At 43.1% G+C, this 25,003-nt stretch overlaps 1 protein-coding gene across 4 annotated transcripts in view; it reads right to left on the reverse strand.

The window, feature by feature from the left end:
• The window catches only part of LOC114641480 (interferon alpha/beta receptor 2-like), a 105,913-nt gene extending 84,109 nt beyond the window's left edge, over positions 1–21,804 (reverse strand). For 2 of the 4 annotated variants that reach the window (XR_007934757.1, XM_028790508.2), the window contains exons 1-4: positions 21,445–21,804; positions 9,145–9,292; positions 5,190–5,296; positions 3,169–3,292 (exon numbers count right to left, since the gene is read on the reverse strand). Coding sequence is in view for 3 of the 4 variants with exons in the window: in XM_028790508.2 (XP_028646341.2) it covers positions 3,169–3,292; positions 5,190–5,241 (176 nt within the window). In the remaining variant the exon portion in view is untranslated. Of the gene's footprint in view, positions 1–3,168; positions 3,293–5,189; positions 5,297–9,144; positions 9,293–20,530; positions 20,727–20,804; positions 20,832–21,444 lie in introns of those variants that run through there. The other 2 variants (XM_051926351.1, XM_028790509.2) reach the window with 2 other exon arrangements.
• Between the last annotated feature and the right edge of the window lie 3,199 nt (positions 21,805–25,003).

Genomic DNA, 25,003 nt, shown 5'->3' on the forward strand with positions numbered 1-25,003 from the left:
CAGACTGCATCTCTGTTGTTAGTCATTAGCACTAAAACATAAGTAACATAATCATTATAATTTGTTAGTAACCCTCACCTATTCTGTTTCTCTTCTCGGTACTCAAATGTGCCACTTGGTGCCACGGCCCACCTGCCAAGGTGTTTTGCCTGCCTAAGGTAAAATCATCTCTGATGGAGGATCGCAGGAATCGTGGGAAAAAGGGGTCTTTTCATTGGATTGGCTGGCCCAGCACTGTTTCAGCCATGGAATGGCCAAATGGGGGAGGCAGCTTGATAGATGAGGTCTCCAGAACTCTAAATATATCCAAATCTTCTTATGTGATATCATTTACTGTTAAATTCTACTCCGTACTTCTAAACTTTTTATACTGTATTGAGGATTTGTTCTGTTCTGTGTATTGTATTGTATTGACCCCCTTCTTTTTGACACCCACTGCACGCCCAACCTACCTGGTAAGGGGTCTCTCTTTGAACTGCCTTTCCCAAGGTTTCTCCCATTTTTCCCTACTAGGGTTTTTTTGGGAGTTTTTCTTGTCGTCTTAGAGAGTCAAGGCTGGGGGGCTGTCATGAGGCAGGGCTTGTTAAAGCCCATTGTGGCACTTCTTGTGTGATTTTGGGCTATACAAAAATAAATTGTATTGTATTGTATGGTGGTGAAAGTAAATGACATCAGAACATACTAACTGTTTGATTCTTCCATTTTTGAATATAGGAGACCCTTGAACGGTCACATTATCAGGGGAAAACTGAATTCTGTCAATGGCGGTAAAACTGTATGTATTAAGGTACAACATGAATGATAATTTGAGAGATTTAAACAAATCTGTGTTTCTAGACTTGCAACACAGTGTCTGTGTGGACATTTTTGGTTAGTAAAACAAAACTAAAAAAAAAAAAAATAAATAAAATTTTAAATAATTTTTATTGTAATCATTCCATACAAATAGATCAATTTATAACCAAACAAAATTGAAGACAGATCAAACCCCATCCCTGAGAAGGAGAGCTTAGCCGAAGGAGAATTGCTTAGGGTTTTTTAATAAGACAACAATAAGCAAAAGAAAGGGAGAAATAAATATATATGTAAATAAGAGACGGAGAAGGGAATTAAATGTGTTAATAGTTATGTCACTTATTCTAAAATAATATTGATCAGATCCTGCAAAACTAATAAAATCTGACAAAGAAAATAAAGAAATGAATGAAAAAGAATGAAACACTAAATAAAAACTAAATCTAGAAAATGGCAATAAACTTAAACTAAATAAAAATATCTTAAAAGTATAGAAAACCCTGCCTGAGGGAAACAGCCAAGTGCATAAAAAGTACTGCAGACCCAAATTCCTGAGAGATGGCACTCCGGTGGGGACCCACAGTGGGTTTGTAGTTGAAATTAACATATTATTTAAAGAATTAAACTTATCCTCTACTAGGACAGGTTTGATAAAACCTCTTTGAGTCACAAACAAGGCAGGAAGAAGCTTGTCCATTGTGCCTTTAATTACCTCTTTAGCAAATGCCGAAGAGAGAGCATTCACCACACTACTCTGTAACAGAATAGTCAAGGAAATCAGGGCAGAGGTCCATTTTGATAAACAACTGAATTTGCATAACATGTGCTGATTAACTCTTTAAGGGCGGATTTGGACTTTTATCGAAATGCAGGGACAGATGACAGTAATCAGCTGTAAACTGAGAAAATGAGCCATTACGCTTTAGTTTGACTCTCTTTGCTAGAATGAAAGTTAGCTTTGTTGATTTGACCTCAGTTCCCTGCACGTACCTGAGTAGCGAAGAGCAGACAACCTGTAAAATGGCATCTGCATCTGGCGTGAGACCAAAGCGAATGTGCAAAGCAAAATACTCCGTGGACAGCGTTTGGCATATTAATCGCTGAATCAGACTCCGATTTTCATGCAAGTGGTCTGGAAGTTGACATCAATAACAAAAGGGGGGTACCAGCATCAGCTGATCATGGTGCTGAACACGTTCGTGTTTCTGATGTGCCTACAGCATCATTCGCCTGGGTGGACTGCCACTTACGATAACAAGAGGTACAACCCAGATTGAGGTGCATTGTGACTGCCACCACTGCACCAAGACAGCCAGGCAGCTGGCCTGCCATGCATTCCTACTGGCCATCGAGCCGCCCCCATGCAGCTGCTGCAGCAAGAGATGCCAGAGATGCGTTGGCAGCAACAAACATTTATGCTGATTCACGTGCGACTTTTTTGGAAAACTATTCAGCCGTCAAAGAGTTAATTCATACATTTATGTTGATTGATTTGTTGATTTACACCCAAACGGCTTATTGACCTAAAAGTCTGCTGTACCACATTCTTGTTCTTCTCATATCTGTATTGTTCAGCTCGTACCCTTGAAATCTCTGCGTGTGGAACAACTGTCCAGTTTTATTGTTTACAGGACATCTGCTGATCTCTTAATTATACGCTTGGTGAATTACATCAACCTTCTCCTGGTACATCCTTGTCTTGGCTGTTCACTGCACCTTTATCTAGTGTCCTGATATGCCTGAACCCTTTTATATTTCCACGATGGATGCTATATTTCTGCGGTGGGTTGGCACCCTGCCCAGGATTGTTTCCTGCCTAATGCCCTGTGCTGGCTGGGACTGGCTCCAGCAGACCCCCCGTGACCCTGTGTTCGGATTCAGCGGGTTGGAAAATGGATGGATGGATGGATGCTATATTTTAATGTGGAATGCATAGCAAAATACTTAACTATTGTTACCTCCAAATTATTCCCTCACAGGTTCTAAGCAATGAATGGGACAAATGCTTCATACCAAATCATCCTAAACTTTTAATGACATGCAATTAGAATGACATATACAGTAATCTCTAAATTGAAAAATCTGCACAAAGACAATGAAATTGTGTCTATAAAGGTGCACATCCATTTGTAAGCCCAGTACAGTATCAGTTAAATACAAATAGAGCAAAGTCTAAAAATATGACAAAATTAAATTAAAATATGGGCAAAATTAAATAAATACACATATAGTGAAATGTGACAATAAATAAAAAAACGTTTAAATGTGTCATAAATTTGTATTGTATTTTATTGCTTGTGTGTATTTATTTAATTTCTTTCAGTAAGAACACACACACATACACGACAATGCCATGGAGAGCAAGGAGGATACCTTCGAAACTGAACTCTGTACTGGGTTGCTGCTGGAGTGCCTATGCCAGGATGCCATCTCAGGACATGTTCAAAGTTGCGAGAGTCAAAATACACATTAACCGGAGCTGGAAGTGAACCAAGTGCTAAAACATGAAAAAAAATACAGAGTTAATACCAAACAGAAATGTACACAATGAATCCACAAAAACATGCATGAGCATGAAGACATCTCTAGTGGAACTACACAAGGCCATACTGCTCCCAGTTAGATATCCTTCAAAGAAAAGACATCTGTACTTTTGCGTAAGGGTTCTGTGTGTAATGCTGCACTATTCTGCTTGATGACTTCGCTCCTGTCATGGGATAATCTGCCCACCTTCAAAAAAAAACCTGATCAATCCAAATCAAACTGAAAAAAGTGCCAGTTCAGGATGCAGTGTGTAGAGGAGTGCGAAGGAGAGGGCGATGGTGTGATGAACCTCATCAGAATTGGAGGATGTTGAGAGTGGTGACCGGCAGGGGGCAGTGTTGGGGCTGCTGCTAATTTTAATATCTATAAATAATTTGAATAGGAATATAAAGAACAAGCTGGTGAAGTGTGCAGATGACACCAAGACAGGCGAATTGGCAGATAATTGAGAATCCGTTAAATCATCACAGAGGGACTTGGACAGCAGATAGGCTTGGGCAGATGAAATTTAATGTCAGTAAATGTAAAGAATTACACATAGGAAGTAGAAATGTGAGGTTTGAATACACAATGGGACGTCTGAAAATTGAGAGTCCACCTTATGAGAAGGATTTAGGAGTCGTGGTGAACTCTAAGCTATCGACTCCCCGACAGTGTTCAGAAGCCATGAAGAAGGCTAACAGAATGTCAGGTTATATAGCGCCTTGATGTATGGAGTACAAGTCACAGGAGGTTCTGCTCAAGCTTTATAAACACACTGGTGAGGCCTCATCTGGAGTACTGGGTGCAGTTTTGGTCTCCAGGCTACAAAATGGACATAGCAGCACTAGAAAAGGTCCAGAGAAGAGCGACTAGGATGATTCAGGGCTACAGGGGATGAGTTATGAGGAAAGATTAAAAGAGCTGAGCCTTTACTGTTTAAGGAAAAGAAGATGAAGAGGAGACCTGACAGAAGTGTTTAAAATGACGAAGAGGAGTTAGTCCAGTGGATCGAGATCCTTATTTTAAAATGAGTTCATCAAGAAAATGGTGACACAGCTGGAAACTTGTGAAGGGTAAATTTCACAAACATTAGGAAGTGTTTCTTCACACAGAGAACGATAAACACTTGGAATAAGCTACCACGTAGTGTGGTGTACAGTGAGACTTTAGGGACTTTCAAAACTAGACTTGATGTTATTTTAGAAGAATTTAGTGGACAGGACTGGCAAACTTTGTTAGGCTGAATGGCCTCTGTATTCAGATTGTTCTAACATGTCAGTGAACTTAAACAGAACAATCCAAAAACATGTCTCAGTGTGAGGGAAGGGAGAAATCTAGCAAGTGAACTGGGTCTGAAGGTGCCTTCTGGGTAGCAGACTCATTATTATATAAATAAATATCAGGTTAAGGGAATGATGGTGTCCAATAGAATTATTGCTAGGGATGAACAGCGCTATCAGATGGTACTGGAGCCCCCCATAAAAGCTTCAAGGGAAATGCAGAAATGGAGGTATTAGGACAACTCCTGAATCAGCTCAGTGAGAAACACGGACTGCAAATTATGGGCCATGAAGAGAGGTCCCTATGTGGGTGCACCTCCATGGGCAGCAGGAGTTTATCCTAACATTTCTTACTTCACTGGTGGCAGTTTTGATGCTACCTGGAAGTTTTGGAAGTTTACTGACTTTATCAAAAACAAAACGTAACATTCTTAAACCTGCTAAATCAAATGTGTTGAATTCTGTCACAGGATTGTGTTTGTGCAGCGCTGCTGTTGACAAGGCAGGTCCGTCCACACCCATCAGTCAGACATTTGTCAAGTCATGTGTACACAGTAGGCTGGGACTGCTGCGATTTGAAATGCTTACCCACGGTTATGAAAGTCAATGAATGCACAAGAACTGCAATCAGGCTCTTCATTTTAGAAAGTGACTCTTCACTGTGACCGTCTCATGTCCCATTTTGTCAAAACCAACTATAATAACAAAACAATAAAATTAGTAAACACAAATATACTCTGAACCGAGTATTTCATATTACAACATAAAAGAAACAAGGAGAAACATACTGATGGCAATGAACTGAATTTTTAAGAACCGTCTTTGTCTTCTAAAGTACTTATCTTGAAAATGACCTTAAAACAATAGTACCAGATAGCAGTGTCGGGGGACGATACTATTAAAAGTAACATTTACATCACTCAGTACTGTACTTAAAAAAATTTAACTAAATATGTTACACAGTTACTTATTATAAAAGGTAATGTTTTACAGTTACTTTTGCTTTTCTTTTTCTTCTTTTGTTTGAAAAACTGTTCATTTCACAGTCCAGCATTTGTTATTAAATCCTAAACTCGTAAACCTTCATGAAACAGACCAGAAACGCAGCCAAATGTCATCCCTTTCTTGTGCTTCATAACGACAGCAGCATTCCTGGGTCCGGACCGGAGGAGGACAGGAATACCTGGAGAAGCAGTCTATAAAAAGCAGACCCCTGAGCTGCTCTTGGGGGAGCAGACACGGCACTTACAGAGCTGTGGAAAGCCCATCAGCTTCTTGCCTAATCACATATTAATCAGATTACTAGAACTGCATTTTTTCCACTTAAAAAATATAGCAAAAGTTAGGTCTCTTATAACTTTGCAAGATGCTGAGAAATTAGTTCATGCTTTTGTGTTTAGTTGACTAGATTACTGTAACGCACTCCTCTCAGGACCACCCAAGAAAGACCTCAATCCGTTACAACGAGTGCGGAATGGAGCTGCCAGAATCTTAACTAGGAAAAGAAAATCTGAGCACATCACACCAGTCTGAGCGTCACTACACTGGTTACCTGTGTCATTTAGAGTTGACTTTAAAATACGGCTGATGGCTTACAAAGCCTTCAATAATCTGCTCCATCTTATATCTCAGAATGCCGGTCACCTTACACTCCAAATCATTAACCTTACATCTTCAAATGAATGTCTGCTTAGAATTCGAAGAGCTAAACTCAAAAGAAGCCGTGAGGCAGCCTTCTGCTATTATGCATCTAAAATGTGGAATACCTGACCGACAGAAATTCGCCAGGCTAATACAGTGGAGCACTAAAAAAACTGATAAAAACCCGTTACCTGAACATGGCTTTCTCAGAGCTTCATTTTAGTGTAACCCTGATATTCTGATTATGCATGGAATTATCGTCTTTATCATGGATACGCTATCCATACTAACCTCTTATTTCTCTACAGTTCTTTTTTCAGTTTTCTGTGGTGGCACCTGATCAGGCCACCGTCCAGTCCTTACAATGATGGAATGAAGTCGGGGGTCTGATTTTATAATCAATTTTTCGGGTTTCAAGACCAGATTTATACGCGAGTATGTACAGTATCTATTCCTTCCTAATTCGTTTTTATATTTACTTACTTTTTGTATTATTCTTCTTTATCTTAACCAGTAACAACATTTATTTATATGGCACACTTTCATACAAAAAAGTAGCTCAAAGTGCTACAAGGTGCTCACAGAAGATCAGCCTCTTCTATGCCAACTGTGTTCTCCTGTTAAACAGCCCTGGACTAACCTGCTCTTACTCCTTTGCCATACCTTAGAGCTTCTCCCCATCCTCTGTGGCACAGATCCTACTCTGTCCCACAGACCCCATAAACCTGTGCTGCTCTATCCTACACCAAGAGCTCGCTCAGCAATGCATTAAACCCTTGGATCTCCTTAGCCTTAAAATGTGAGTGCGCTTTGGATAAGTTTTTTGGGGACACTTTAGAACAGGGGTGTCAAACTCTGGTCCTGGAGGGCCGCAATGGCTGCAGGTTTTCATTCTAACCACCTTCTTAATTAGTGACCTGTTTTTGCTGCTAATTAACTTTTGTGTTTGTTTTAATTAACTTCACTCAGACCCCTTTAGTTCTTTGTTTTTGTGTCACATTATTGTTTGGCTGCTAATTAAGGAAAAAAGAAACAAACAGGTGACCAGCTAACCACAATATCTGAACATAAAGAAAGGTGATGGGTCTCAGTAAGGTTGATCTCTCAGGTCAATAATCAGAAAATCAACAGTTTGGGAAATGTCTGCTGTGGCAGAATGAGAGCAGCAGCAAGCCATGGAATTAAACAACCAACAGGTTTAATTAACAGCCAGAATCGGCTTCTCATTAAGGAACAGCTTGGAGTGAAATTGGTCGGAGTTTGAAGCCCCAATTTATCTGTTGGGTCATTTGACGTCTCATTTCTGTTTGGCTGCCATTTTAGATAGATTAGATAGATAGATTAGATAGATTAGATAGATTAGATAGATTAGATAGATGTGAAAGGCACTATATAATTCTATATGATAGATAGATAGATAGATAGATAGATAGATAGATAGATAGATAGATAGATAGATAGATAGATAGATAGATAATGTTAAAGGCACTATATAATAGACAGACAGACACACAGACTAACTAACTAATCCCAAGGGGAAATTCACATACTCCAGCAGCAGCATACTGATAAAAAACAATATTAAAGAGAGTGATAAAAATGCAGGTATACACGAGAGGACTGAATCCTTAAAAACGGGGCTATTAAAATGAAGGAAAAAGAAGTTAATTAGCAGTGAAAACTGGTGAACTGCTAGAATGAAAACCTGCAGCCACTGTGGCCCTCCAGGCCCCTAGTTCGACACCCCTGCTTTAGAAGATTAATTTTTTACCTTTGGTTTTACAGGAGCTTTGTTTTTATATATAACTTATACAATTTTATATATTTGAGAAAGATTTTAAGTGAGTTGCATCACCATTTTAATAGTCACAGATAATAGGTAGCTGGGGAATCACTGACAGGGGTCTCCATCCTGACTTGCATCTCGAGGACACACATTCATAGTTACTCGTGCATCACAGAAGCCCCCTGGTCCGAGATAATTGATTTGATCAGTGAAGGTTACACACTCGTGGTTTTGAGACTCTGCTTTTTATTCACCGCTCTTTAGTCTCAGAAGTCTCAGAAGTCTCATTCAGCGATTCACACCCGTGACAAACATGCCTCTTCTTACATGGTCCTTCTGTGTCCACCCTTGTTCTCAAAGCATACACACCGCCTGGTCATGTGCCTGCTCGCAAGAGCAACTCACGGAGACCCACCCACCAACTCTAAGACCATGGCGTGTAAAACAGTTTGCGATGGTGGTGCGTGCGTCAAAACCGAAAAGAATAATGAAAAGTCAACGTGGCTCACAGGTGCATGTGGAGTCTAGCAGAGACGAACGCGAATGACACCCTGTGTTGTGAGGTGCAGCGTTCGAGGTGGTGGGTGTGGCTCTGCGAGTTTTCGTTGTATCTAATGCTGTAAGAGTTGGTGGGCGTGGCTGTCTTGCGTGCTTTCCATGGGTGGCTACTTGGCGGCGGCTTAGTGAATTATATATATATATATATATATATATATATATAGATATACAGCGGCTTGGTGGCGTAATAATAAGTGGTGCAATAAGGAGAGTGTTACCTGTGCAGAGCTTGCATGACCCTTCCCCACCCCCCCCGTATCCACACAATTAGGTGAACTGGTGTTGCTAAACTGGTCCCTCTGTGATGGGCTGGCACCCTCTCAGGTGCTGTCCATGCCTTGTACAGATCATTGCTGGGACAGGCTCCAGTTTCTTTGTGACTGTGCCCCAGATAAGCAGCTTAAGAAAAATCAATCTGCTCTCTGGTTTTTGCCTTCAAACCAACAACAGTCAGATGTTTTGCATGCACAACCATTTTTTCCACTGTCTGGTTCATGCTGTGTATTATCAACCCACTTGCAAAGCAAACTTCTAATAAATAAATGAAATGCAAATTACCTTTTTGTTTTCATTTTTCTTCCCATACATCACATTATAGGAAATGTCACCGCAGCGCTTCATTTGTTGTGGTTGAACTTTAACACGTTCATTTTTCCCCAAAATGCTTTGAACTGCAATGAAATGTTTGAAGGAGGCACAGATTTTGCTGAAAGAAACACAAAGAGAAAGAAATGTGGGTAAGCGCGAGTGATCAGTGCCAATGTTTCACAACACCCTTCAGGAGAGTCCCTGGCTTCTTATATTCATCCAAATGTCGGACTGTACAGGCAGGCCATCTTAATCACTGCAGACAAAGGCCACGTTTGTGATATTTGAGGATTACAAAAGCAGACTGGGCCAACCAAGACAAAAAGAAAAAGCAAAAGCAGGCACTTAACAGAAACCCGTAATTTAAAGAGCCCTATCTTTTACTAATGTATTGTGTTCAGCACTATGGGATGCCCAGGTTACGATGTACACCGTGCCTATACAAAGTCTTGGATGTTTCACATGCTATCGCTATAGCACTTTTAGAACATTAGAACACTCCAGACGAGAACAGGCCATTCAGCCCAACAAAGCTCGCCAGTCCTGTCCACTTATTTCTTCCAAAAAAAAAATCAAGTTGAGTTTTGAAAGACCCTAAAGTCTTCCTGTCTACCTCACTACTTGGTCGCTTATTCCAAGTGTCTATCGTTCTTTGTATAAAGAAAAACTTCCTAATGTTTGTGTGACATTTCCCCTTCACAAGTTTCCAACTGTGTCCCCGTGTTCTTGATGAACTCATTTTAAAATAACAGTCTCAATCCACCGGACTAATTCCCTTCATAATTTTAAACACTTCAGTCAGGTCTCCCCTTCATCTCCTGTAAAGGCTCAGCTCTTTTAATCTTTCCTCATAACTCATCCCCTGTAGCCCTGAATCATCCTAGTCGCTCCTCTCTGGACCTTCTCTAGTGCTGTTATGTCTTTATGGAGACCAAAACTGCACCCAGGACTCCAGATGAGGCCTCACCAGTGTGTTATAAAGCTTGAGCAGAACCTCCTGTGACTCGTACTCCACACATCAAGGCGCTATATAACCTGACATTCTGTTAGCCTTCTTAATGGCTTCTGAACACTGTCTGGAAGTCGATAACTTAGAGTCCACTGTGACTCCTAAATCCTTCTCATAAGGCGGACTCTCTATTTTCAGACCTAACATTTTTACTTCCTATGTGTAATTCTTTACATTTACTGATATTCAATTTCATTGTCCACAAATCTGCCCAAGTCTGTCCGCTGTCCAAGTCCTTCTGTGATGATATAACGGATTCCAAATTATCTGCTAATCCACCTACTGTATCTTGGTATCATCTGCAAACTTAACCAGCTTGTTCTTTATATTCCTATCTAAATCATTTACAGATATTAACAATAGCAGCTGCATCCACACTGCCCCCTGCTGGTCACCTTTCTTAATGTCATCCAGTTCTGATGAGGTTCCTCACACCATCACCCTCTGTTTCCTGTGTCTGAGCCAATTCTGCACCCATGAAAACATCACCCTGAACTGCAACCTCTTTTAGTTTGATGCCCACCCTCTCATGTGGCACCTTATCAAATGCTTTCTGAAAGTCCACATCAATAATCTCATCTGCTCCTCTCTGGTCATATCCTTTTGTTGCCTCCTCATAGAATTCCAGCCTGTTAGTAAAACACGACCTCCCTCTTCTGACCCCACACTGACTGTCCGGTCCTTGCCAGGTGTTGCTCAATCTTCTCCTTAATAATTCCTTCCATTAATTTTCCTGTGATGCCCGTTAAGCTTACTGGCCTGTAGTTGCTTGGCTCTGCCCTGTCACCCTTTTTATATAATGGGATGATATTTGCCATTTTCCAGTCCTTTGGAATCTCCCCAGTGTGTAGTGACTTCCTAAAGGCAAAGTGAATCCCAGTGGATCATAACTTGACTTTTCAATATTTGTTCATTTCAAAGTGAAAGGAGATCTCTACAAAGTGGTCCAAATGAATTACAAACCGTAAACATAAAATCACTGACATTGCCCTGAACTATAGTGTTGGAGAAAATGTTCAGAGGGTTTGCCGTTGAAGAAGACAGAAGTCCTGAGTTAAGTTTATTAGACTCGCTGTGTAAGAGCGGGCAGAGTGGTGGCTCTGAGGCTAGAGATCTGTACTGGCAATCTGAAGGCTGCCGGTTCGAATCCCGTAAATGCCAAAAGGGACTCTGCTCTGTTGGGCCCTTGAGCAAGGAAGGCCCTTAACCTGCAACTGCTCCGTCCTGGGTGTGATGTTAATCTGCATGTAGGCCCTCCAACCTCGGTTGGTGGTAGAATTGGCCCTCCAACCACCATAAAAAACCTCCCACTGTTCCACTCCATCTGAACTGGTATGGTGCTGAGGTGTCACCCGTTGTATGGCTGCACTTGGGTCCTAATCTGGAGTCCTGGATTGGTTTGTCGTGTGGTGCGTGCGGCCATGTACTGTATCAGTGCCTACTCCTAACCTGCGTAAGAGCCATCTGTTAGTTAGTTCGGTTATGTTCAATTGACAGAAATGTTCACATGTTTGCCTATGCTGTATATTAGTGCCTAGTTAATGGAAGGTTCTACTCTCACCTCCACAAACGAAGTTATCAACAGAATGTTCTAATTACTTCTTGCCACTCAGACTACAGAGGCCTCTTTCGAGTGAATCTCCCTGTACAATAAAACTCTTTTCACAATGCAGCCACTCGGCGGGAGTCTCACTCCTTCGGCCATGTTGGATAACAACACAGAATGCCACTGGTGAGAAGTAGGCAGTGTTTAGGAAAAAGGAATCCTAGCATTTGATTTGGTAGGACACGCCATGGCAGAACATAACCACAGAAGAAACAGAATCTTGGAAGTAAAAGTAGAATAAGCTGACTATTGCCTGGTGGGCTCGAGTAGCCAGTCGGCTGTTGTCGTAACTCCACCAATGATGCCCTCTGCAAGTGGACAAACAAGCCAGAAATGTCTCCTTACCTCAAGAAAACAGCACCAAGAATCTGTGACAGAATACGTTTTTCCAAGTTTACTTACGCTGTCACAATCACACTTCAGAAAAGCAGAAAGGCACATCGTCTTAAATCAAAAACTCTGCTACTGCTAAGTGAACGTATTCCGTATGGTCTGAGTTATTTTTTCCAAAATGGCACCCAGGTACCCAGTTGCTTCATTACAAAACACAAGGGCAGGCTAGTTCTTTTTAATCTATAAAATATCTTTCATATTACAACACAATTTCAAGAGGCAAAGAAATAACTGACTCGGAAAACACCAAACTTATTTTTAAGTCTGCTGAAGATCCCACAGAATCATCTCCCTATAATGTGTACATGTCAAGAAATTCAAACTTAAAGAAAAAAATGTACACAAACGCATCCCTGATAGATTTCAATAACCATATTCCAAATTGCAGGAACACACAAAACTAAACGGCAGCTGATAGTAAATCCCTTCTGTGGTGCCCACCATGAGAATCAGCCTTGTGCTGCAGGTGCTCCAAAAAGGTGTGAGGCTTCGTTCAAAACTGCCAGCAACCTTCTCAATGTTGAGGCCCCCAGTGCTAATGAACTAACTAACCGCTGTGCAGTCATCTCCTAATAAAACATCTGTTAACGCTCGAATACGCCAATAGCCTGCCACGTGAGAGCAGGGCACCGCCGGTTATCAGCTACAATACGCCCGCCCATTTCAGGACACCTTAACTTAAAGTAACACAAGCTTATCATCGTTACGCCACCAACACTGAAACATACCACACCAGCTTGGCGCACCCTTCTCTCCATTAATCTCCAGCTCTTTTCGTTAAATTTGCAGACTGCCCTTTCTCATCTGGCTTAAAACCAAAAAACTTACAAATAACTGGACTGCTTATGCTCTCCGCAAATAAATTAGCTGGCTAGTGACTGCCTTCATCTTGCCTACATCTAGAAATTAGTTCATTCATTCATTTTTTTTTGTCCCCCCTCACCTTTCCTCGATATGCGTAAGTAAGCATTTGCTGATCATCATTTCAAAGTGAAAAATATCATTATGGGCCAAGGCTGGAAAAATCACCATATTGCTAAAGACGAGCCTATCGGCAGATTCTGAACTGTGCTTTGTACGTGTAAATAAACAAAAGTGTGCTGCAGTACGAGGGTTTGTAAAATAAAAACATGTCTGTCGTGATAGATAGATAGATAGATAGATAGATAGATATGAAAGGCACTATATAACAGACAGATGCGAAAGGCACTATATAATAGACAGACAGACAGATGCGAAAGGCACTATATAACAGATAGATGCAAAAGGCACTATATAATAGACAGACAGACAGATGCGAAAGGCACTATATAATCGATAGACAGATGCGAAAGGCACTATATAGTAGATAGACAGACAGACAGATGCGAAAGGCACTATATAATAGACAGACAGATGCGAAAGGCACTATATAATAGATGCGAAAGGCACTATATAGTAGATAGACAGACAGACATGCGAAAGGCACTATATAATAAATAATAATAATAATAATAATAATAAAAAATTAAATAAAGGCACTATATAATAGATAGATAGACAGACAGATGTGAAAGGCACTATATAATAGATAGATAGATAGATAGATAGATAGATAGATAGATAGATAGATAGATATGAAAGGCACTATATAATAGATAGATGTGAAAGGCACAATATGAGAGATAGATAGATCGCTCTTTATTACACCCCCAGGGGGAATTTTTTTTTTTTTTTAAAAGAAGCTCAATAATAAATGATCATATTGTGTCAAACAGCCAACTCTTCACAAATACACACCATGATGACTAAAAAGGAAGAAAAAAATAAAAAGAAAAACTTCTGACTTGGCAGTCCCTGTAAGGCGATATACAGACATATTGCAGTTGATATATAAGGACCCCCAGTCATGTTTCTTAATAATAGTCATAATTAATTACATTTATATAGCGCTTTTCTCGATACTCAACCTGCTTTACACAGTGAATGGGGAGCCACCTCAACCTCCACTAATGTGCAGCATCCACCTGGATGACATGACGGCAGCCATTTTTGCACCAGTGCACTCACCACACATGAGCGGTTAGGTGGTGAAGCGGTGAGACAACATAGGGGATGATTAGAGGGTCAGAATGACTATGCCACAAAGGACAATTTAGCCAGGACATCAGGATACACCGTTCTTTATGAAGGGTGTCCGGAAATCTTTTGTGACCATAGAGAGTCAGGACTTCAGTTTTATGTCTCATCTGAAGGACAGTGGCTTATCTAGAGCGTGGTGTCACCATCACCGCACTTGGGCATTGGGCTCTGCATTCAGACCACAATGTAAGAGCCCCTTATTGGCCTTGCCAACACGTCTTCCAGCAGCAACCCAAGCTTTTCCCAGATGGTCTACCATCCAAGTATTGGCCGGACCCAAACATGCCTAGCTTCATGTGGATGACCTCTTCTGAAGTGCATGTGGTGTGTCTGCTGGTTGACACACTTCTGCAAAATCTGTTGGCTGAATGTCCTCGGCGTTAGTGTGCCAATTGAAAGAATGTGCAATGGCACTCGGTTTTGTCCTCATTCTCTAATCCTCTATTACCTGCAGGGGACCGAGAGTGTTTCCCATAACGGAGCCTACCCTTTTAATTAGCCTGTTAATTTGGTGGTCTTCTCTTGAAGTGCTCTGACCAGCCAAGCACACTAGAATGGCTACCACAGAGTTATAGAATATGTAAAGGATGTCAGGAATCTGCTCTTCTCCAGTGTGGCTACTAAGTCAGAAAGAGTCTGCACTGTCCTTTCTCCTCTTGTTCCTCAGTGTAACAAGCCCAGTCAATTTAAGTGGACCCCCAAGTACCTGTAGCAATGCACCACCTCCACACTCACCCCCTGAATAGACACAGAGGCTCTTTGGTGCGGTGAAAGTCAATAAGCAGTTCTTTGATTTTACTGATGTGAAGCTGTAGACCACAGGTGTCCAACTCTGGGCCTGGTGGGTCGATTTGGCTGCAGGTTTTCATTCTAACCCTTCTCCTAATCAGTGACCAGTTTTCACTGCTAATTATCTCCTTTTCTCTTCATTTTAATAGCCCTGTTTAAGGATTCAGTCCTCTGAATTGATTCTTTTTTTTATTAAATAGCAGCCAAACAGAAATGAGACGTGAAACGAGCCAACAGATGACCAGCTAAGTCGGGGCTTCAAACTCCAATTTCAAACCAAACAGTTTCTTAATGAGAAGCCCATTCTTGCTGTTAATCAAGCCTGTTATTTAATGCAAGGGCCACAGCAGACATTTCCAAAACTGTTGATTTTCTGTTTTTTCTAGGATGATTTGGTGACCTGAGCAATCAGCCTTACCGAGACCTCCACCTTTCTTGATTTTCAGATATTGTGCGATGGGCACAGGTGAGCTGGTCATGTGGCGGCTCGTTTTGTGTCTCCTTATTGTTTGGCTGCTCATTAAGGAAAAAGAGACAAGTGAATTAAAACAAAGGCAAACGAAGTTAATTAGCAACAAAAACTGGTCACTAATTATGAAGATGGCTAGAATGAAAACCTGCAGCCACCGTGGCCCACCAGGACTGGAGGAGTTTGACACCCCTGCTGTAGATGATTCTCAATTCAAACTCTCCTCAGACTCGTATCCCTTTATCAATGCATAATACAGACAGAGTGAAAGGCACTATATGATAGACTGATAGCACTTTATAGGTCAGTGAAGGAGTAGACACAGAGGCCTGTCAATAACCCCGCTGTCAAAGTAAAGGGGCTATATAAATAAGAGGTATTATTAAAGTGACTTTACCTTGTCCCCCTCGCCCCAGTGCTGGCTGCAGACACTGCAGGACAAGGCAGATTCTTTTATTTCCAGAAGAGTAAGTAAACACAAACCATTTCCAAATTATCAAAATAATCTAATGTAGTGGTCCTCAAGGTCAGTTTTAGGGACCCCCTATGTTCTAATTAGTTTTACCTCCAATTGATCTCATTTGATTAGCTGGTCATCTTTCCTCCTTTTCATTCTTCATTTAGAAAAGCACAGCACTGTGACTTTTACATTTATAAGGCATTTGAATGTATTTCTGTTTTTGCTATTGATGTAAACCCTTAATTCTTTTCTGATGTCTGCCTTTTTTCCTGTGTAGTTGCCCCCCTTTGTTATCCTAACTGTGACAACTGATTTGAAGCAGTGCGTAGGGCCCTACGATTTCTGCGATGCGGAAAACACGGATCACCGAATTAACGATTAAAAGCGGATTTTAGATTTAAAAACGGAAGGGGTGACCGTTACAAAACTTTCCAATAAATTAAACGATTGAATAATTTGTAGTTCTATCATTCAGGTGTTATTTTCTAGTTTGTTGTTTTTGAAGCGAATGCAATTCTTTGTAGAACTCCAGTCGTGCCCTCCGTCTCTCTGAGTGCCTCATTCCTGTATGTTTTCTCGTTAACGGCACGTGAATTGGCTCTCTGCACGAGACAGCAATGTCGACCCGAGCAGTATCAGATACCCTAACTATGTCTCAAAATCTAAAAAACGAGCTGACCTGCAAAATTGAGGGCACAACAACATCCCGGCGACTTTTACGAATATGGACACGTTTTACTGCAAGTTTTGCCAGCGTACCACAGACTGGACACGAAGATACGTGCAATGACCGGGTCAAATCTAAAACCCACTTCGAGAACAAGGTGCCGTTAAGATCAAAAAAGTGTCCCCCTTCAGGTAACAGCAGAGGAAACAACTAAATCGTCAGATACAAGACGTCAGTTTGTCCCCATGCGAGTCAGACATACCGCTCGAAAAAATGACGAAGACGCGTCCTTTCTTTATTAAGCATCATCGTAAACAAGGAGGCGCGCTGCCAGAAAATGAGAGCAGTCTTCGTCAAACTCATTGGCCCCGTGTCTTTGAACAACATATGGACGCCGTTCTTCGAAAGATTCATGGCAAGAAAATAAATTTATGTTGTAGTTAATGAGAGCACAGCGATAGGCGAGTAAACGTTTGGCTGTGTGGTGTAAGCAGTTCTAATTGTACGTAACGTATTTACTGTGAATCACTTAACCGATTCAATTATACAGTTAGAGTTGGACTCCGCCAGAGCTGCCCTTTGTCACCGATTCTGTTCATAACTTTTATGGACAGAATTTCTAGGCGCAGCCAGGGCGTTGAGAGGGTCCGGTTTGTTGGGCTCAGGATTGGGTCACTGCTTTTTGCAGATGATGTTGTCCTGTTTGCTTCATCAGGCCGTGATCTTCAGCTCTCTCTGTTTCGGTTCGCAGCCGAGTGTGAAGCGGCTGGGATGAGAATCAGCACCTCCAAATCCGAGACCATGGTCCTCAGCCGGAAAAGGGTGGAGTGCCCTCTCAGGGTTGGTAGCGAGATCCTGCCCCAAGTGGAGGAGTTCAAGTATCTCGGGGTCTTGTTCACGAGTGAGGGAAGAATGGAGCGTGAGATCGACAGGCGGATCGGTGCAGCATCCGCAGTAATGCGGGCGCTGCATCGGTCTGTCGTGGTGAAAAAGGAGCTGAGCCGCAAGGCGAAGCTCTCAATTTACCAGTCGATCTATGTTCCTACCCTCACCTATGGTCATGAGCTATGGGTAGTGACCGAAAGAACGAGATCGCGAATACAAGCGGCTGAAATGAGTTTCCTCCGCAGGGTGTCTGGGCTTTCCCTTAAAGATAGGGTGAAAAGCTCAGTCATCCGGGAGGGGCTCAGAGTAGAGCCGCTGCTCCTCCGCATCGAGAGGAGTCAGATGAGGTGGCTCGGGCATCTGATCAGGATGCCTCCTGGACGCCTCCCTGGTGAGGTGTTCCGGGCACGTCTAACCGGGAGGAGGCCCCGGGGAAGACCCAGGACACGCTGGAGGGACTATGTCTCTCGACTGGCCTGGGAACGCCTTGGGATTCTCCCGGAAGAGCTAGAAGAAGTGGCCGGGGAGAGGGAAGTCTGGGCATCTCTGCTCAAGCTGCTGCCCCCGCGACCCGACCTCGGATAAGCGGGAGACAATGGATGGATGGATGGAATTATACAGTTAACTAACCGCCGCAGAAAAATATTCGAGAACGGCACTGGTTGTTAACGGGTTAAAAATGATCAACGATGTTTCTGATTTAATAAACTTTTGGCCTGGCGGTGACGAGGCACGTGATGTCCACATTTGACTCTTCCGTTATAAACTCGGCCCTTCAGACCTGGGCAGAAGGGCAGGCGTCTCCTCTCCTCGGTCGCAACGAGCTCTTAAAAGCGGGTCTCTCTTTCGTTTTTCTAAAAGTGAAGTTCACCTTCATCTCAAACTATAGTAAGAGCTCTTACAACTCTGGAGGGGACTCACTGGCCTACTGCAATCTCAGCGTCATGGAGGATCTGGGCTCCTACCCGATGAATGGAACTGCAAAATAAGGTTCAGTTGTACTAGTGTGCCGTTTCATTAAAAGGAATGTAAAGTGCCATTTCATTAGGGTTTGTTTTGTTGTAGCTGCCGTTACTTCTTTCTTACAGTAAAACCCCAAAAATCCGAATTGAGGAAAAATAAAATGGTGAAAATCAAAAAAAAAAACGGAATTTGTGAAAAATCAAACGGATTCCATAGGACCCCAAGTGCAGACACCCAGGTAGATGACATGGAAGGCTTAACGGCTGCAGTCACTTGAGCCCCACTTTGGCGCTCACAGGTGTCGCAGTGGTAGTGCTGCTACTTTGCAGTAAGGAGGGTTCGCTTCCCGAGTCCTCCCTGTGTGGAGAGCGCTTTGAGTAGCGAGAAAAGCGCTATATAAATGTAAAGTATTATTAGTAGTAATGGATTTCCAGAGGTGGGCAACGTCGGTGGTCCTGAAGGTTTTTGTTCCAAATCAGTTGCTTAAATTAATAAACATTCATCCATTATCCAACCCACTATATCCTAACTACAGGGTCACGGGGGTCTGCTGGAGCCAATCCCAGCCAACACAGGGTGCAAGGCAGGAAACAAACCCCGGGCAGGGCGCGCGCATACACACACACACTAGGGACAATTTAGAAGCCGCAATGCACCTAACCTGCATGTATTGGACAGTGGGAGGAAACCCACGCAGACACGAGGAGAACATGCAAACTCCACGCAGGGAGGACCCGGGAAGCGAACCCGGGTCTCCTAACTGCGAGACAGCGGTGCTAAATTAATAAACAATGCCAGTCAATCACTGCTCTTAATTTCATGGCTTGCTAAGGTTTTAACTCTGCAATGTCAGGTCATTCTTATTATCGTGTCCCCCTTTCTAAGGATATCATTCAAATGATTTGATGCCATTTTCAGACCCTTCAGTTTTTTCGGTACTCGTGTTTTTATAACTCCGCCACTCAAACCAGATTGCGCTTCTCCGTTCACGGTGTTATACTTAACGATATTAGAAACTTCGCGACAGATATTTTAAAAGTAATTAAAAATCACATTTTACGTATTTTTGTTTTGTAAATAGGGTGGCGCAGTGGTAGCGCTGCTGCCTCGCAGTTAGGAGACCCGTCTGAGTTCGCTTCCCAGGTCCTCCCTGCGTGGAGTTTGCATGTTCTCCCCGTGTCTGCGTGGGTTTTCTCCGGGCGCTCCGGTTTCCTCCCACAGTCCAAAGACATGCAGGTTAGGTGGATTGGTGATTCTAAATTGGCCCTAGTGTGTGCTTGGTGTGTTTGTGTGTGTCCTGCGGTGGGTTGGCACCCTGCCTGGGATTGGTTCCCTGCCTTGTGCCCTGTGTTGGCTGGGATTGGCTCCAGCAGACCCCCGTGACCCTGTGTTCGGATTCAGCGGGTTGGAAACTGGATGGATGGATGGCTGTTTTGTAAATAAACTAATGTTAAAATCGAGGAGTGTTTTCTGTTGCTTGTGACGGGGTTATAGCACACGAGTGCCGCTGCTTCTGTTCAGTTTTCTTCCAAGTATTTCATTAAACCAAATAGCGCACAATGAATACACGCAGGTTTAAATGAAAACAAGTTAGCTTGGGGGGCTGCTGGTTCGGCTGTCGTTTACATCTTACTGCTAATGTAGCGGCTTTAGAATGGCTGCTGGTGATTTGGAAGAAGACAGACACAGCGATAGATAGATAGATAGATAGATAGATAGATAGATAGATACTTTATTAATCCCGATGGGAAATTCACATCCCAAATTCTGCCGTTTATTCTACAAAAGCGTCATCCACTTTTTTCTACAAGACAAGCAGTAAAGGGCACGGTCAGCACATGTAACGTTAGGCGCTCTCTGTCTCCTGCAAAAGCGTCCTCCAGCTTTTTTTTTTTTTTTTAATTAACCATATATACACAAATACGATAAATACAAATTTAACAATTGAATATAAACAGCAACAATGAAGGACAATAATTAACGTTGCAACATACCTACAAGACAAGCAGTAAAGGGCACAGTCAGCACATGTAACGTCAGGCGCTCTCTGTCTCCTGTAGCAAGCCAAACAAAATACCAATGAGGTTGGATCTCCGCTAAACCAAACACTTTTAAAATCCACTTCTGCCGACCAAAAGTGACAACAGACCCTCAAAACACATCAACAACCACGTGGTGTGATGTTTCCACTCAGTTTCAGACAGAAAAACACTCATTTAAAACTTGTCAGCTTATACAAGAGACGGAGAGCATTGAGAAGCACCTTACCTGCAAAAGCGTCCTCCAGCTTTTGCCAGGAGCCTGCTGTACGTCACATGTGCGTCCTATGGGTGTTACATTAATTAAAGCCCCCCCCCTGCTACAACAGACAAATAAGAACTATATACAACAGATACAATGATTACATTCACATTAAACAAAATTCACAATATATAAAACAGAAGAATTTCAGTATAAAAAAATATAGTTTTGAGAATGTTCACAATAAAACAAACTAACTCAGCCACACTAATAAGGAGTCTTTGAAGACAACAGAATGCAGCCGTTGAAGACTAAACTAAGCACTTTAAGGGATCGAAATCTTAAAAGAAGCAGAAAAACGTCACTTGGGCAATTAAGTTGTTTATCAGGAATGTCTGACTTCTCATTAAGCACTTTGTACGTTGAACACAGAAATTGGAAAATAATTACTGGCAAAAGAAGTTAGAATAAAAACCTGCAGCCACGGGGGGGTTTGGAACCCCAAGGATTGGGGTTAAGGATTGTATTATATGTGCATACAATCCCCAAGTTAATTAGGCAGCGCCCCGTCTACAAGTGCAGCAAGAGTCGGGTAATGCCCGTATTTTAAGTTCACGTAAGCCATTCGTTTCTTTCGAAAAGCAACAGCGATTTATCAAAAACGTACCTTTGTAATTATCCGGGCCGCAGCAGTTTCGCGTTCACTGCAATGCTGTCCTTAGCTGTCAGCCACACGCACACGGCGGCCTGAGTTTTGTGCCCAAGTCGCTCCGTCTCGTCTATGGCAGCTTGACGTGCTTGCAGACGAATCCCTTCAAGCCACTCGGGGTTCGCGGCGGCTGTTCACGAAGCATTCCAGGAGAAGTCGCCGCAGGTGGACACCATCGCCAAGTCGGCGCTCCCTCTGTCTCCATGCCACACGCACGAAATTGTTGTTTTTGTTTTCCTCTTGCAGCGCAGCTCACTGAAGCTCAGAAAATCAGCGGAGCGTCAGTCTAGGCAGGGCGCGCGTGTTGCGTCATCATCGCGGGGCAGGGCGCGCGTGTTGCGTCATCATCGCGGGACGGCGCATTCCCTCAAACCCGCGCACGTGAGGTCGAGCGGCGGCTGCTTCAGTTGTCAGTGTATGGAGGTCTCGGGCTCAGTAACAGAATAACGAGAGGCGCACGGTTACCTGCCTCAGTCCATACAACAGGCAAAAACAAAGCCGCACTGGACCGAGCAAAAGCCGGCGCACCGCTCGTAAGTGGGCGGAGCTGTCCTGGGCGTTCCCCTTCTTTCTCTGCGCCTCTCCTGGGGAGGGGGCGCGGTGTGAGCTGGAAAGCAACGTGACAGACGGGAATGGGAGCAGCGAGGGAGTCGCCAGCTTTCTGTTTCGATTCCCGCTCTGCTGCCTTCATTAACGTCCACTTGTCACACTCACGTTTGACGGGTTTGCAGCCCTTCGTATGTTGGCCTCCTTCATCACAGTTCCATGTCCCGACATACGCCTGAGAGTCACGGGCGTCCTCAGGAAATGACATTGTCTGTGACCCACAAAATGAAGGAAGGTTTATAGAGACTAATATGAACGAGAGGCACATTGAAACAGAATGTCAGGCTGGTAATATTAAAAGACAGACCTCAAGTTGGTAGAATTGGAAAGGCATCATTTTCCAGTAAGCAGGTCAGTTGGTGATGCACTGGCGTGCAAAAAACGGGCACCCCTAACTCAAATCGCTGTTACTGTGAATTGCTAAGCAAGTAAAAGATGAGCTGATTTCCAAACGGCATCAAGTTCAAGATGAAACATTTCTTTAATATTTTAAAGGAGATTTTTTTTATTATTATTTCCATCATTTACAGTCTCAAAATCACAAAAAAAGAAAAAAAGTTTGGGATCCCTGCATGGTCAGTACTTAGTAAGGACCCCCTTTGGCAAAGATCCCAGCCTGTAAACACTTTTTGTAGCCAGCTAAGGGTCTTTCATTTCTTATTTGGGGGATTTGCCACAGGCTTCTATTTCTGCAAGATTCTTGGGCCTGGAGGTGGGGCTCGGTGTCTGGGCCTGCACCCATGGGGCTCGGCCGGGCACAGCCCAAAGAGGCAATGTGGGTCCCCCTTCCCATGGGCTCACCACCTATGGGAGGGGCCAAGGAGGTCGGGTGCAGTGTGAGTTGGGTAGTGGCCGAAGGCGGTCCGATCATCGGCTACAGAAGCTGGCTCTTGGGACGTGGAATGTCACCTCTCTGAAGGGGAAGGAGCCTGAGCTAGTGCACGAGGTCGAGAGGTTCCAGCTAGATATAGTCGGGCTCACCTCAACGAACAGCATGGACTCTGGAGGCAGTCTCCTTGAGGGGGGCTGGACTCTGCACCACTCGAGTTGCCCCCGGTGAGAGGCACCGAGCGGGGAGGGGGTAGCCTCCCTCCGCCTTCGGGTGGGGGGACGGGTCCTAACTGTTGTTTGCACGCATGTGCCGAACAGCAGTCTGGAGTACCCACCCTTTTTGGAATCCCTGGAGGGGGTGGTAGAGGGCACACCTCCTGGGGACTCCCTTATTCTGCTGAGAGACTTCAATGCTCACGTGGGCAATGACAGTGAGACCTGAGAGGGCATGATTGGGAGGAATGCCCTCCCCCCCCAATCTGAACCCGAGTGGTGTTTAGTTATTGGACTTCTGTGCTCGTCACAGATTGTCCATAACGAACACCATGCTCAAGCATAGGGGTGTCCATTTGTGCACCTGGCACCAGGACACCTTGGCCCCAGTTCGATGATCAACTTCGTGGTTGTGTCGTCGGACTTGCGGCCACATGTCTCGGACACTCAGGCGAAGAGAGGGGTGGAAAAAGCTGAAAAGTAGGTTTCATCTTTAACTTTAGGCCTTTTGGGGATCAGCTCATCTTCTGCTCACTTAACTAATCACAGTAACAGAGATTTTGACCAGGGTGCCCAGACTTTTTCGTGCCGCTGTGCCCACCTTAATAAAAGGATAAGTGTCTGTGTGTCCTTCCGGTTGCTATGTCTCTGCCATTCAAACAAATGGTGCATTACAAACGTTTTCAGTAATAAAGTGAATTGCATTTTTTATTCCAACAGATGGTGCATCACAAACATTTTCAGTAATAAAGTGAATTGCATTTTTCCATTCCAACACATGGCGCATCACAAACATTTTCAGTAATAAATTGAATTGCATTTTGCCATTCCAGCAGATGGCACATCACAAACATTTTCAGTAATACAGTGAATTGCATTTGCCATTCCAACAGATGGCACATCACAAATATTTTCAGTAATAAAGTGAATTGCATTTGCCATTCCAACAGATGGAGCATCACAAACATTTTCAGTAATAAAGTTAATTGCATTTGCCATTCCAACAGATGGCACATCACAAACATTTTCATTAATAAAGTGAATTGCATTTTTTATTCCAACAGATGGTGCATCACAAACATTTTCAGTAATAAAGTGAATTGCATTTGTTATTCCAACAGATGGTGCATCACAAACATTTTCAGTAATAAAGTGAGTTGCATTTTGCCATTCCAGCAGATGGCACATCACAAACATTTTCAGTAATAAAGTGAATTGCATTTGTTATTCCAACAGATGGCGCATCATAAACATTAACACTGCTTTTATAAATCCCATGCCAAATGGCACATAATAGAGATATTGGCATTGCATGGTGCACTGCCAGAGTTAACACTGAGGTCTGCGTTGATTACATAGATTTCAACACGTCTGAGACGGGGAGCACCGCCAGTATACCAATAAAGTGACGAAGCCCAGGACTGTGAGGGCCCATAGAGTTCTATGGACTGTTATTTGAGAGTTCAGGTTCAGTTGCTTGTTCAGCAGTTGTAGATGGCCCTCATTTTGTCCAAACTTCTTAATAACTTTGTAGAGTCCATTCTTACCCTCAAGAATCTTAATTTAGTGAACACTCACCCCACACGCCCAGATCAATGTGCGTCTAATGTGTTTATCCTCAGCCATGTTTGTCTCATTGTGTTAAATGACCTTCATTCACGCAGTGTTCACGTGTAATATTACAGCAATAAAAATGCGGCTTGTCGAACACCAAAAAAAAGCTCCATGCACTTCAGCGAGTCCACCGTCTGTCATTCACGTCTCTAAAGGTGGTGTTTGGAAACAATTGAAGACTGGGGTCGCTCTGTCATTTTGCTTGGTTAAACTTCAGGAAACGCTGCTGCCCTCGAAAGTCACTTATTGAGGA

This window comes from Erpetoichthys calabaricus, chromosome 4 (genome assembly GCF_900747795.2).
Source record: "Erpetoichthys calabaricus chromosome 4, fErpCal1.3, whole genome shotgun sequence".
In the NCBI taxonomy this organism is placed as follows: Eukaryota; Metazoa; Chordata; class Cladistia; order Polypteriformes; family Polypteridae; genus Erpetoichthys; species Erpetoichthys calabaricus.